The sequence below is a fragment of the Mastigoproctus giganteus genome, chromosome 7 (genome assembly GCF_048544385.1).
Source record: "Mastigoproctus giganteus isolate SK-2022 chromosome 7, ASM4854438v1, whole genome shotgun sequence".
In the NCBI taxonomy this organism is placed as follows: Eukaryota; Metazoa; Arthropoda; class Arachnida; order Uropygi; family Thelyphonidae; genus Mastigoproctus; species Mastigoproctus giganteus.
Window position 1 is genome coordinate 141155972 of NC_143581.1, and position 14817 is coordinate 141170788.

Consider the following 14817-nt stretch of genomic DNA (forward strand, 5'->3'; position numbering starts at 1 on the left):
CCAAGTATATGATGTCAAAATTATTTTTTGCACCCAGTTCCTTGGTCACTGCATCATAGTAACCTATCAGATTGGTTAAACAAGGGTGCACCATTGAAAAATCCATGTTGTGGTTGCACTATAATTGCATACCTGTCCAAATGGTTCCACATTACTTCTTTAACCATTGACTCCATTATTTTTCCCGGAACACATGTTAAGCTAACAGGTCTGTAATTTCTCATTTCACCTTTTGATTCCCATTTATAAATTGGGGACACATTTGCTCATCTCCAATCCATAGGGACATCACCTGAATCCAAGGATGTTCTCATAATTATGGCAAAGAAGATAAGCTTTGCTTATCTCTTTGCTGTCTCCCTTAATATAACTGGATAGATTCCATTCACCCCAGTACCCTTTTTTATGTCCATCCTCAACAATTTCTCCTTCACTTTCCTTTCAGTTATCACTAAGTCATGTGGCATCCCCTTCCCTAACGATTTCTTCACGTGTGAGGAATTTATCCCCTTCACAAGTATTTCCTGAAAATTACGATCTACAGAAATTCAATTCTAATGTCAACAAGTATCTTCTTTCATCTTCTTAGTCTTCAACCCATACATGGTACTAAATACTATAGGTATATTCTAATACCTTTTGTGTTTGGGGTTTTCATAAAAAAAAAATAATAAACTGCACAACCTCCTATATATATCAGACAATTACAGAATAGACATATTACATAATAGACTCTCTTCTTAAATGCGTACTGTATTGTTTGTATTACAATGCTGAACCACTTAAATTGCACATTGTTATAGTGCAATAGCCTGTTATGTGCTTTATGCAAGCAAATAAATGAATAAATAAAAAGCCTTGGAACTTTATTATCCATCCTTGTACATGTCTTTTGCCAGCTCAGAGTTTATCAAGCATGGAAATGACAAAATTTTATCCTTGTCCCTTCAAAATATACTGTTGTACACAAATTTTTGTAAACTAATATTTAAAAATTTATAAACATGCTATTGCCAAAGGATCACTGCAAAATTCTGTTCTTGCCATGCCATGTGATTGTTATTTTTTTCCCCAAGCGCATTAAAGAGAATTTCCAGGGCAGCAAGAGAAATTAGAAAAAAAAGAAAAGAAAAAAAAAAAGGCATTTTAAGAAACTTTTTTATGATTATATAACAGGTGAGAAGTGCATAAATAGCCAAGGGTTATTACTTTGGAAAATGTGACATGTAATTTATCTGTGTATACTATATTTGTTTTATTAAAAATTCAACCTTGAAACTTTTTTTTTTTTTTTTTTTTTTTATCCTGTCTTGTATTAAGAGAGGAGATTCCAAATTGCCAAGTCTCTGACAGGGAATATCAGAACAAACATATGCACAAGTACCACCTTTGAGGCGAAAGGAATCATACAGCGAATAATTTGGGCATCTGAGATGAGCAGTAGTTGAATCAACCGATAACTGAGATTCTGTCAGAAAAAGTACATGGGGTTTGGCAGACATTCACATATGAAAAGAACTCAATCTCCATTTTTAGCTCTCTTTGCTAGTGATTTGTTGTACACAGCTTTTGCCTAACTCAACTCCATCAGTGGTTTTGTTACATATACACTTAAAATACTTATATAAATCAGTACCTTGTGATAGTCTGTATTATGCCAAGCTATTTTCTTTGCTCAGTTAAACCCTTAACCACTATTGTCATCCACTTGGATATCATTATTTTGCAGAACACTTTTCCAATGGACAAATGCATTTTAACTTCCAGGATAAACTGCCTGAATATTTTCAATAATGAACTCATACACAACAGCATACAGTTGTCTTCACTGCAATTAATAGAGTCAACGCAGTAACTCTCTCTCTCTCTCTCTCTCTCTCTCTCAAAATTAAAACCCTCCACTTTTCCTTTGAACCAGAAATCTTTTTGGCCACTACCTATTTTATGACACTGTTGTCACCATTTGTTATTGGTTTAATCACTATCAAACTTTCAATACAGTTTGGATCCTTGATAAGAACACAGTCAATGATATTAGAGCCTCTTTTCCTCTCTCTCTCTCTGACATGATGGAATAAATAACAATCATCCAAAAGGCTCAAAACTCTGTTTCTCCAAAAAAGAATTACCAGTCTACAATTTCTAATCTATTAGAAGTAGGTTGGAGTCATCCATAATGAGCTATACCTGGCTAATTTGTTATGTTCATTAGAACTGCTTGGTCCATAACATAACCCAACTATCATCTTACACCTCAAACAAACTCAATGAAATTGTTCGTCTCTGGATATTGTCTGATCAATTGATAACAAGCATGACCCTCTCCTTCAACCCTCCCTACCTCTCTGGAACATGCTATAGTTACCATAATGAAATTCTTCATAACCTATATCTGGATGGCACCATGTCTCTGTTAGCCGTATATCAGCATTGGATGACCTAATCAAAAGCTCAAATTTGATTAATTTATTATATATTCCAAGCATTACTATATAGACGAATTAAATTTTGATCATTTAATCAAGTAAAGAAGCAGGCTACAGAGGTCTCAGACAGCTTTGAAATTCTATATAATGGGACCAACTGATGATGTTACCAACATCAAATTGTAACTGGGAATAATTCAGGCAAGAATCATAGAAGCTACTAGGCTTCTCTTGCTGACTAAGAAATACTACTCAAGGCTTAAGACCTAAATGGATGTTAGATGAACTAATGAAACTTGTGGCAGAGAAGAAACATACATAGAGAATATCAAGTTGTACAGCTGCCTGCAGTAGATATACACTAGTCTACAACAAAGCAGGTTACAAAAGCTAAGGTAGATTATGAGAAGTCTCAAACAGTTTTTAACTTCTATACAGGAGGATCATCTGATGATGTTAGCAACAGCAAATTCTAAATGGGAAGCATTCAGGGAAGTTATCATAGAAGCTATTAGGCTTTTCATTCCAAGTAGGAAATACTGTTCAAGGCTTAGAACTAAATGGATGTCAGATGAACTTATGGCAGAGAAGAAAAATGCATATCAAGCTAAAGCAGATTAAGAGAAATTTTTGGAATAGAGAGCCAAGAAAAGAAACAAAGACTTCTTTACTTATATTGTAGTAGAAAAAATGGGTTGAATCACATTGGTCCACCTGATGTACATGGTCTAACTGCTAATGATCCTGCTCAGTACTGACAAACTGAATAGCTATTCTCCATCTACATCCATGCACGAGTTCTTTAGGGAGGGGAATGCCAGAAGTTTACCAAACTCTAACAGGGAGCTAAATGATTTTGGTGATAACTTAGAGGAAAATGGAAGAAAAATTGTTGAAGTTAATAATAATAAAGTAGATAACATAGTAAATGACATAAAACAGTATCAGAAAAAAATCGATCAGCCACATAGAAAAAATGAACCTAGACCGGATCCCAAAATTAGCTTTTACCACAAACCTACAGGCAATAGAGATGTGGGTCGACCAAGACAACAATGGCAAGATCAAGACCACCTCCAAGAGCTTTGATGGAAAAGATCTTAAAAGACCTAAGCCAGATGAAGTTCATGATGATGAAGAATAATAATAGCCAGAGAAATGCAGCAGCACTCTACCAGGCCATAAGGAAGACAGACAAGTGGCACACCCACTCAACCTAAGTGAGGAGTCCCCTTCTGCCCAGATGGCACAAAAGAAGCTAAAAAATGGGCAAAGAAGACAATCCATGACACACTACAATGACCTCTATCAAGGTCACATAGATAAAATTTCTTCCGATGCATGGCTCACAAATGGGACACTCTTCCCCGAGGCTGAAGGATTCGTGCTCACCATCCAAGACCAGGTAATCAACACCAGAAACTATAGAAAATACATTGCCAAGGAGCGTGGAGTGTCAGATGACACATGACAATCATGCCACCTGGCCTCAGAAACAATCCAACACATCACCATGGGATGCAAGGTAATCAATCACCCAGACTGAATACACTCATAGACACGACCAGGTACCCAGGATAATACATCAGAAGCTAGCAAGGAAATGCCAATTGATCAAAGAAAGTGTACCATATTACAAGTATGAACCCCAGGCAGTACTTGAGATCCCAACCCACAAGCTGTACTGGGACCGTGCCATAATAATGGACAAGACAATCCTGCACAACAGACTGGACGTAACCCTTGTCGACAAGAAGGAAAAGGCTACCTATCTGATTGACATAGCGGTGCCCAACAATGGCAACTTCCAGAAAACCCATGAAGAAAAAATCAGAAAGTACACGAACCTAAGACAGGAGATCAAAGAGATGTGGTATATGCAAAAAGTAACGACCATCCCGATCATCGTGCCAACCACTGGTGTGGTGTCGAAGATCCTACATAACAGCCTAGCAGCAATAGGTCTTTCAGAGAACACCTACAAGGAACTCCAGAAAGTCGCAATCCTGAACACCTGTAGTATAGTCAGAGAGTTCCTCAACCAACAGTAACACCAGACATAACAACCACCCTGTGTACTTGGCAGCAATACCCATCACGAGGTGGAACCCCCAATTAGGGAGAAATAATATAAGAGCAACAATAATAAGAGGGGCGTGATGGCCCAGTGACTAAGACACTGGACTGCCAGCCTGATAGATCCGGGCTTGAATCCCACTTTGGCAGAAGCAAACGTATCCATAATAACATAATAATAACAGTTCTAAAAATTAGAATAATAATAATAAAAATAGTAAAATAAATAAATAAACAAAATAAAAACAAAATTGTGAAAGTTGCTCCAGCGAACCTACTTCCCCAAGGTTGGAGAGATGGCTAAGGCAGACAGTGGCGCAATCTGGTGTAACTCCCAAGAATTAATGCTACCACTGCACATAAGCTGAAACTAAACAGTTCCACGTCCTTAGATGGATGATGTTGAAGAGAAATAATAATCATACAGCATCGAGTGTGCCACAGGATAGTCACTTGTGTTCAGGGCTTAAGTCAGGGGGGGGGGTCAGTTTGAAAAGTCGGAGACAGTGGAGCAAGGGGTGTTGTCCCCGTTGGTTACCACAAGAGAAGGGCAAGACCACCCAGCCCCACCAACTGAAAGTGCTTCCTGCACAACTGTGCCAGTGACCACCCAGGAAGGACGAAAATGAATGAAGTGGAACATCGAAATGAATACATATATCATGCGAGCCTACTAAAAAATAACCATGCTAGAGACTGATATGACAATGTACAGGTTGAGACTACAAACCACGTGGTTGAAATGATTCTCGGATATTCAGGTCCCCGAACAGCGAATAGTAAACCAGAGAAAGACCATTGTCACAAAGAACCTTACAGCTCCTGCAATCTTTGAAAAAATAAAGCAGATTGCGATCAAATACAAAGAAATCAGGCAACATGGAACCAGAGGAGGAAGAGCAACAAGAAATACACCCCATAGCAGAAGCGGAAAGATACGAGGCCATGATATCCAGAATAGAAGCCGAATGGAAGAAGGCCCTAACGGAATTCGAAGGAATGGACTCCACAATGACCCATATGCTACTGAAGCAGAGACCAAATAGAATGCTCTGGAGAGTCATAGCCAACCTCAATTGGCAAATCATATTTTACTCAACAACAATGGTGCAATACTGGAGGCCATCCACACAGCCGTATATTGTGCTGCCATATTAGCCACTAGGATTAATGGAAGAGAAATGTGAGACCAGTAGAAAAACCAAAAAAGAAGGAACTGCCAGCATTGGAAAAAAAGACTTCATCAGAAGATAGAAGAATTAAGAGTCAAGATAGGCCCAGTACCAACAGGGTAATAGGAGTAAGAAATTGATTGGAAAAGTGAGGAGCATCCTTGAGGTCAACATGAGACCAAAAATCAGAGAATAGGAGAATACTTGGACACACTGAAACAGAACCTCCTCACACTCAGCAAGAGACCTCCCAGAGGAAAGTTAACAACCGAATCTTTGATGCGGACCAAAGAGCCTTCCACAGGAGTCTCGAAGAAGATGGGAAAGATGGAAACGGACCACCCTAGCAGAAGACGAACCAGGACTTCTGGGGCAACATATGGAGCACCGATGTAAGCCATAACAGTCAAGCCCCCCTGGATAGAACTAGAACAGAAGAAAACCAAAGACGTACAACAGATGAGAGAGTGGGAGAATCGGGAGGAAGAAGTACAACAGACGATCAGGAACTCCTACAACTGGCAAACCCCAGGAATACATAATGTACAAAAAGCTCACTTGCACACACAAGCACCTAGCAGAGACTGATACAATGAGTGGGGTATACAAGCGGTTTAGGTTGAGTGGGGATATACAAGCGGTATACCCCACTCAACCTAAACTCAAGGAATATGTGATTCCTTGAGTTTCTCACTCAAGGAATCACATATCTGAAGCCTAAAAACCAAGATACAAGAAACCTGGTGAAATACAGGCCAATCACCTGTCCCCCAATGATGTACAAGATCCTGACCAGCTGCATAACCAAGAAGATATCAGACCACTTGGAGAGCTAGAACAGTAGAAAGGATGCCACAGTTAGAGCAAGCCTACAAGAAGTGCTACAAACTGTACATGGCCTACATCGATTACTGCAAGACCTTCGACTCTGCCTCATAGCTGACTAACAGAGACACTGAAGATCTACAAAGTCAATCTGACAGTGACAAACTTCCTAGAAGCAATGATGGTGAAATGGAGTACCACCATTACGGTTGAGATCATCACAACCAGACCAATCCCTATCAGGAGAGGATCTTTCAGTGTGATGCCCTGATCCCACTGTGGTTCTGTCTAGCACCCAAACCACTATCTACTATGCTCAACAGCAGCAAGTATGGATATAACCTCAAAGGAAGAACGGAAGGAAGGAAAAACCTGTACACCCTTACCCACTTGATGTACATGGATGATATCAAGTTCTATGTGCCAACCGAGAAGCAACTCCAGCAACTACTCCAGATCACCAAAGAATTCAGCAATGAAATCATGATAGAATTTGGTCTTGACAAATGCAAGACCCATAGATTGCACCAGAAGAAATTAGGTGGCTGAAACTACCAGCTGTAGACTGGTAAAGAGATCTAAGCCAAGACAGAGGGAGAGACATACAAATATCTGTGGATGATGAAGGCTCAGCAGTTACAGCACAAGGATTTCAAGGCCTGCCTTACTGAAAAATACCATCAGAGAATCAGATATTTGCTCAAAGCAAAGCTCAATGAAGGGAACACAGTTAAAGCCATAAACACACACGCAGTCCCAGTGCTAACATACTCCTTCGGGATTATAGATTGGACAAACACCGAGCTGGAGGATATCATGAGAAAGACCAAGGACAACGATGACTAAGAGCCGCCAACAGACTGACAATAGATTGGAAAGAGGGAGGAAGGAGCTTGATAGACTTCATCGAGCAACAGAAAAAAAAAAAAAGATAGCCAACATGAAGGATTATTTTCAGAAAAATGCAGCAGCACTCTAGTAGGCCATAAGGAAGGTAGACAAGCGGTATACCCCACTCAACCTAAACGAGGAGTCTTCTCCAAACCAGGAGGCACAAATGAAGCTAGAAAGATGAGCAAAGAAGACACTCCATGGCAAACACTACAATGACCTCCATCAAGATCACTTAGATGAAATGCTTCCAATGAATGGCTCATGAGCAAGATGGTCTTCCTTGAGACTGAAGGATTCATGCTCCCCATTCAAGACCAGGTAATCGTCTCTAGAAACTACAGAAAATACATTGCCAAAAGGGCCCGGCGATGTATTTTTCAACACTTCATCTGACACATGTCAACAATGCCACCTAGCCTCAGAAACCACAGAATGCAAGGTGATCACCCAAACTAAGTATGCTTGTAGGCATGATCAGGTAGCCATGATAATACATCAGAAACTAGCAAGGAAATAGCTAGCAGTTGATCAAAGAAAGTGTATCATACTACAAGTACTTTCGTACTTGTAGTATGATACACATGCAAGCAGTAGTAGAGACCCCAACCCACAAGCTGTACTGGGACTATGCCATAATAAGAGACAAGACAATCCTGCACAACAGACTGGACACAATCCTTGTCGACAAGATGGAAAAGGCTACCTATCTGATTGACATAGCGGTATCCAACACTGGTAACCTCCAGACAACCCATCAGAAAGTACACGAACCTAAAACAGGAAATTAAAGAATGTGGCATATGCAACAAATACAACCATTCCCAATCATCGTGTAAACAACCAGTATGGTGCCAAAGACATCACATAACAGCCTAGGAGCAATAGCTCGCCCAGAGAACCACTACAAGGAACTCGAAAAAGTTACAATCCTGCGCACTTGTAGGATAGTCAGTGAGTTCCTCGATCAGCAGTAACAGCAGACATAACAAGCACCCTGTGTACTTCGTAGCAACACATATCACGGGGTGGAACTCAAACTAGGGAGAAATAATATAAGAGCAACAATGGCATGATAATAATAATAAGACTTTGGGAAATGACACAAAGAAAACCAGCAAAGATTTCTTTACTTGTGTAAAAACTAGAAAGAATTGGGATGAATCAATGGTTTATTATTAGCCATACGATGCAAGGAAGCCTGAGACTTATGCTGCACCAGCCAAAAGAAATTCCCGAGTTGCCCTGAAATCACCAAGAAAGAAAAGGATGATGATATCAGCTCAGACCCCTGAGCTGATATCATCATCCTTCTCTTTCTTGGTGATTCCTCTCTCTCTCAGGGTAACTCACGAATTTATTTTGGCTGGTGGAACATGTGCAGGTTGCTAACAAACTGAATAGTTATTTTGTATCTACATTCACAAATGTAAAATTCTTCAAGACATTTATTTAAAGTTATTCTAATGGAGAGCTAAATGGTTTTGTTATAACTGAGAGGAAACCAGAAGAGAAAATTTTGAAGCTAAAACAAAAAAAGCCACTGGGGTGGATGGAATCTACTCAATTATGTTAAGGGATGCAAAAAAAAGAGGCAAGCAAACACTTAGCCATAATTATGAGAGCATCTTTGGATTCAGGGGAGGTTACTGAGCTTTGGAAATATGTGAATGTATCCCTAATTATGTCAATGATATACAGAGATTTTGACAGCAGGGATAAGGTGATTATCCCATTCTATAAGGCACTGGTTAGACCATATCTTGAGTACTGTATTGGGGGGGGGGGATTGCTCTTTCAACAAAAGGCTTGTTTTACAAATTGCAGTGTCTATGGACTAGGCACCTGTGAAGGGATCTGATTCGGGTGTTTAAAGTTTTGAATGGATTGAGTAAGTTCAATGTCCTGATGGCATTCCTCCTCTTTTTTTTTTTTTATTTTATTATTCTTTTTTTTTTATGAAAACGCCAAACATCAAAGGTTTTAGAATCTATAGTCCTTAGTATATTGTAAGGGTTGAAGACTGAGAAGATGAGAAAGAAGACACCCTTTGACATTAGACTTGAATTTCTATACCCTGAATTTTAAGAAAATTTGTGCGGAGGGATTGTTCCAGAAAACAGAAATTGAAGGAATAAATTATAGAGAAGAAAAGTTGGATCTGTTGGCACTAATGACATTAAGTATAGGAGATCTGCGGATTTATTAAGCAAATACAGGTCAATGCTGAACAAAAGTCGTGAGTTAGGGTTAAATTTGAAAGTGTCTGCAATCCTGCCCAGACACAATAGAAGGGAGTATATGACAAGAGCCTTGTCAATTAATTCGGCCATGGAGAGATTATACAGGGCACATGGGGTAGAATTTTTCTCAGCATGGTCTGTGCTTGTTAACAGGAGAGACTGCTTCTACATGGATGGGATACACTTAAATAGAAGAGGTGCAAGGATATTTGCTGATGCTATCAAGGAAATGTTAGGTGGGGCAGAAAACTTCTAGCTTGGGAGGGGATTCGCAGACTAATAGAAAAACAGTAGCCGCAGGCAGAGGTGGAAATAATTCTTGCACTGCTTCTATTGGAATGAGCAGCAGCCTGGAAAGCGAGGTACTGGGGATTTCAAGGGCTGCTGGAAGTTATCATGGAAAAAGTAAATGCGTGAGTTGTGTTAGGGTAACTAAAAGTAAAAACAGGTGCATGTATACTTGCATGTGCACCAATGCTAGAGTATAGTAAATAAATTTGATGAATGTGAAGTGCCCGTTACGACATCCAAGGCGGATATTGTTGGGATATCAGAGACATGGTGCCACTAAGATATAAGGGATGCAGAATTGGAATTTGGGGAGTACAATGTGTACAGAAAGGGAAGAGGGGTTATGCTGTTAGTTAAGAAACAAAATCTAAGGAAGTGCATCCAGTTGACTTAGATGGACAGTGCAATGTTGAGTCAGTTTGGTGTGACATAAGCACTAGGAAAGCAAAAATGAAGGGAGGAGTTTGTTTTAGGCGTAACAACTCTGATATTACAATGAACAATTCTACAGAGAAATAGAGTGGGCCAGTAAATCAGAGTGTCTTATAATGGGGTATTTTAACTTCCCAGATATAGACTGGTACTAGTGGGTTGGTCACACACACACTAGCACGGCTTTTGTGTATTTATTGGACAATTGTTTTCTACAGCAGCATGTTAGAGAGGCAACAAGAGGGAGTAACACTCTTAATCTGATTAATAATGCTTTAAGAATTTACAGAGAAAGGAACCACTAGGTGGCAGTGATCACAGTGTACTGATGTGGGATTTACTTAAAGATGAAACTACCATCACGGGTAAAGGGAAGGGTTTTTCCTTTGGTAACGGTGACTACAGTGGTCTCAGAGATTTTTAGGTTCTATACAGTGGGGCCCACTGATGATGTTACTAACAGCAAATTCTAAATGGGAAGCATTCAAGGAAGTAATTTTGTAAGCTACTAGGCATTTTGTTCCAATTAATAAATACTGCTCTAGGTTTAGACCGAAATGAATGTCATATGAACTAATGAGACTTGTGCCAGAGAAGAAAAATGCATGGGATGCACATAAATTGTCAGGTGACACAGAAGCCTATGGTAGATACTAGCTAGTCTGTAATCAAGTCACAAAGGAGGTTAGGCAAGCGAAGGCAGATTATGAAAAATCTTTGGCATAGGATGCAAAGAAAAACAGCAGAGACTTCTTTACTTATATAAACTCTGAAAGGAAGGGGATGAATCAGATTGGTCCACTTGGTATCAATGGTTCGACTGTAGATGATCATTCTCAGACAGCTGCCGAACTAAATGAGTATTTTGCATCTACATTCACACATGAGTTATTCAAGAAGAGGGCCAGATGTTTATCGAACTCTAACAGGGAGTTAAATGATTTTGTAATAACTAAGAGTAAAGTGTAGGAGAAATTGTTGAAGTTAAACATAAGAAAGGTACCTGGGATAGTGGGATCTATCCAGTTATATTAAAGGAGGTGGCAAAGGAAGTAAGCAAAAACCCTTAGCCCTAATTATGAGAACATCCTTGGACTTGGGGGGAGGACTGGAGATGTGCAAATGTATCCCCAATTCACAAAGGGGGATCAAAGGATGAAGAGTAATTACACCTGTTAGTGTGACTTCTGTTCTAATTAAAATAATAGAGTCACTGGTTAAAGCATTGCAGGATCATTTAGACAGCAATAATAATTCAGACACAGCATGGGTTTCTTAAGGGGAAAACTTGTCTGACTAATTTGATTGGATACTATGATGTGGTCACAAAGGAACTGTGTGCAAAAACTAATTTTGATATCATATACTTGGATTTCAGGAAAGCTTTTTATAATGTTGCACATCGAAGACTACTGTACAAGTTGGAGCGGTATGGCATTAAGGGCAAGTTGCTACAATGGATAAAAGGTTGGTTGAGTGGGAGAAGACAGTGGTAATCAATGGGTACTGCTCTACGTGGACTAATGTTATTAGTGTTGTCCCTCAGGGTTCAGTGTTGGGCCCACTGTTGTTTTCTATATTTATCAATGATATTGATGAAGGTATATCAAGCTTAATGTCAAAGTTTTCTGATGATATAAAGGTTGGCAGGGTTGTTAATAACACTAATGACAGTATGCTGCTGGTACAACAGGATTTGGAAAAGTTGAGTAGATGGGCTGAGAAGTGGCAACTGAAGTTTAACATTGTCAAATGCAAAGTACTGCATATAGGTATCAGTAACCCCAGAGAAATGTACCAACTGTGTGGTGTTACACTCAGGATAGTGGAGAATGAAAGAGACCTGGAGGTAATTGTGAAATCAAGTATGAAGTTTTCTCAGCAGTGCAGACAGGCTGCCAGAGTAGGTCATGGGGTCTTGTCAATGATATACAGGAATTTTGCGAGCAGAAAACTTCTAAGGAGGGGATCATCCCCTTGTATAATGCAATGGTCAGCCACACCTTGGATACTGTGTACAAGTCTGGAAGCCTCATTTTAGGAAGGATGTAAAATTGCTAGAATGAGTACAGAGAAGGGTAACAAGACTGGTGAAGGGAACAAAAGGGTGCCCATATGAAGAAAAGTTTAAGTTCTACAAATTGCAGCTTTTGGAGACTAGGCACCTGCGAGGCAATCTGATTGAAGTGTATAAGGCCTTGAATGGATTGAGCAGGCTCAATGCTGATGGGGCATAGATTCAAACTGAGGAAAGACAGTTGTATAATAGATGTGCAGGAGTTTGCCTTTAGCCAGCCGGTAGTTGATTGCTGGAAGAAACTTCTATTCATTGTTGTGGAAGTTGATAGCTTAAATAAATTCAAGGCAGAACTGGACAAACATTTGGAATGAATGGATCAGTGAAATGGGAAGGTTTTTTTTTTTTTTTTTTGGCTGATGCTGTATAAGCTTGCTTTCTTGCCTAATGTGCCTCTACTAATGCTAATGCTAATATATATTTTTCCCAACGTGACTTTGTTTCTCGATGAAATCATAAGTTTATGTTTTAAGACATTTGTACCTATGGACCACTGTACACCCTTCAGTACCCTTAAAAACTAATAGCTGGTTAGGCACATAATAAAGTCTCACACCTGGCAGAGTTACTCTGATTTTGTTCCATCTGTCTTTATTACAGAATTTCCAATTTCCCATACCCAGGAAGACTACCTTCTGTGAAACCAGAAAATTCTGCTCCAAAATCTTCATTTCTTTGAAAACTTGGGAGAGTATTGCTTTGTATAGAATCAGACATCGATCTCTGGTTTGAATTTTTCTCCAGGGCCCAATTCATGTGCTCAGAGAATCAATCTTGCTTAACAGTACACAGAGTTCTAATTTAAGGTCACTGCACTCCCTACATGTAACACTCAGAAAAGAATGACCATCAGCTAGGAAAGTTCTGCAACTTGCAAGTGAATTGTCAGTAACAATTTGCCAGTCAGTCGTGATACCCCATGACGAGTCATATCCCTTCCCCAGTTGAAACCATAATTACACTTAAGTAAAGATTTAAATAATAAAATTATTAATAGCACAAATGAATTACCTTTAATGATGCCTCCCCTTAAATATTAAACTAAAATTACAAAAATCATATCACTATGCTGAATAAGGTCTAAATTATATAAAGAAAAGAAGAGCCAGGTAAAATTTGAACTCCCTTTCCTATAACAAAATTATTATATTTGCTTATCACTCCTGCATTACATAATTACTGAGTTCTCTTACCTTGAAATTTTCATAAAAAGCCTTATAACCTCCACTCAAGATATATATTTCTGGATGATACAATAAGGGATAACAATCTTTATTTAATTCTCGATCCATATTTCTTAAGAAACGATATCTGCAAAAATAAGAAATTCCAGTGACGCTAAGGATACTTACTTTTACTAAATTTAGTATACTTTATCTATGTGCAATAAAATTTTTATTTAATAAAACTGCTGAGAAAAATTTGTGAGCATTCAACATACAAAAGTTTCCATGGCATATTTATGATTAGGAAGCAATTTATCGAAATTTTAACACTTCAGTGGTGGTGCCCCATGTTGTAACAATGATGATAGTGCAAGGCTTGACAGGGAACAACTTTCTTTTTAAATTGCCGGAAAAAGTTTATGGGAATTCTGATACCGAAATTTCAGATGGTTTATTTATTAGAAAAACTTTGAGCCTGAAGCGAGGCAAAGCTCCTGGAATTAATGGTATATATCCAGTAATTTTGAGAGAGGTGGCTTGTTTGTTTGGGGCTTTATTAGGCGCATCAGCATCTGTGGCCATAGTGCACCAAAGCGAGGTAGCAAGAGATTGCATTGAACCATTAAGGAAAATTATTAGGGCATCACTGGACTCAGGAGAAATTACTATGGATTAGAGAAGTGCATAACTACGGACTGATCAGTCTGGCTTCAGTGGTAAGGAAAACAGTAGATGTAATAATTAAGAGTGCAGTACATGATCATTTAGATATAAATTAAATTCTGAAGGAAACACAATATGGTTCTTAAAGGGAAAATCGCGTTCAACCAACCTGGTTGGTTATTTTAGTCACTCGTGAGCAGAAGGTAGGAAGTAATTTTGACATTGTTTACTTGGATTTTTTCAGAAAAGTACTGAATTCAGCCTTGCATGAGTGGTTACTGTATAAGCTGGAACAGGTGGGAATAATAGGAAAAAATCCTTACATGAATCACACGGTGGCCTCAGGGTAGGAGGCAGAGGGTACTGATTAATGGTTACTGTTCAGATAAGATTCAGGACTGGGATTACTGTTGTTTTTGATTTTCTCAAGTTACATCGATAAAAGGATATGGGTCATAATGTCAAAATCTGAAGATGATGTTAAGATTTGTAGAATAGTTAATGATCAGCACCAAGAAGCACTTCTTCAGGATGACTTACACAGATTTCGGTGAT

At 39.0% G+C, this 14817-nt stretch overlaps 2 protein-coding genes across 2 annotated transcripts in view; one reads left to right on the forward strand and one right to left on the reverse strand.

Moving 5' to 3' along the window:
• The window catches only part of LOC150083234 (uncharacterized), a 480979-nt gene that overhangs the window by 51911 nt on the left and 414251 nt on the right, over positions 1-14817 (forward strand). The window lies entirely within an intron of this gene.
• The window catches only part of LOC150083235 (uncharacterized), a 242844-nt gene continuing 241732 nt past the window's right edge, over positions 13706-14817 (reverse strand). The window contains exon 10 of the mRNA XM_090378444.1: positions 13706-13744. Within this exon, the coding sequence (XP_090234570.1) occupies positions 13706-13744 (39 nt within the window). The remainder of the gene's footprint in view (positions 13745-14817) is intronic.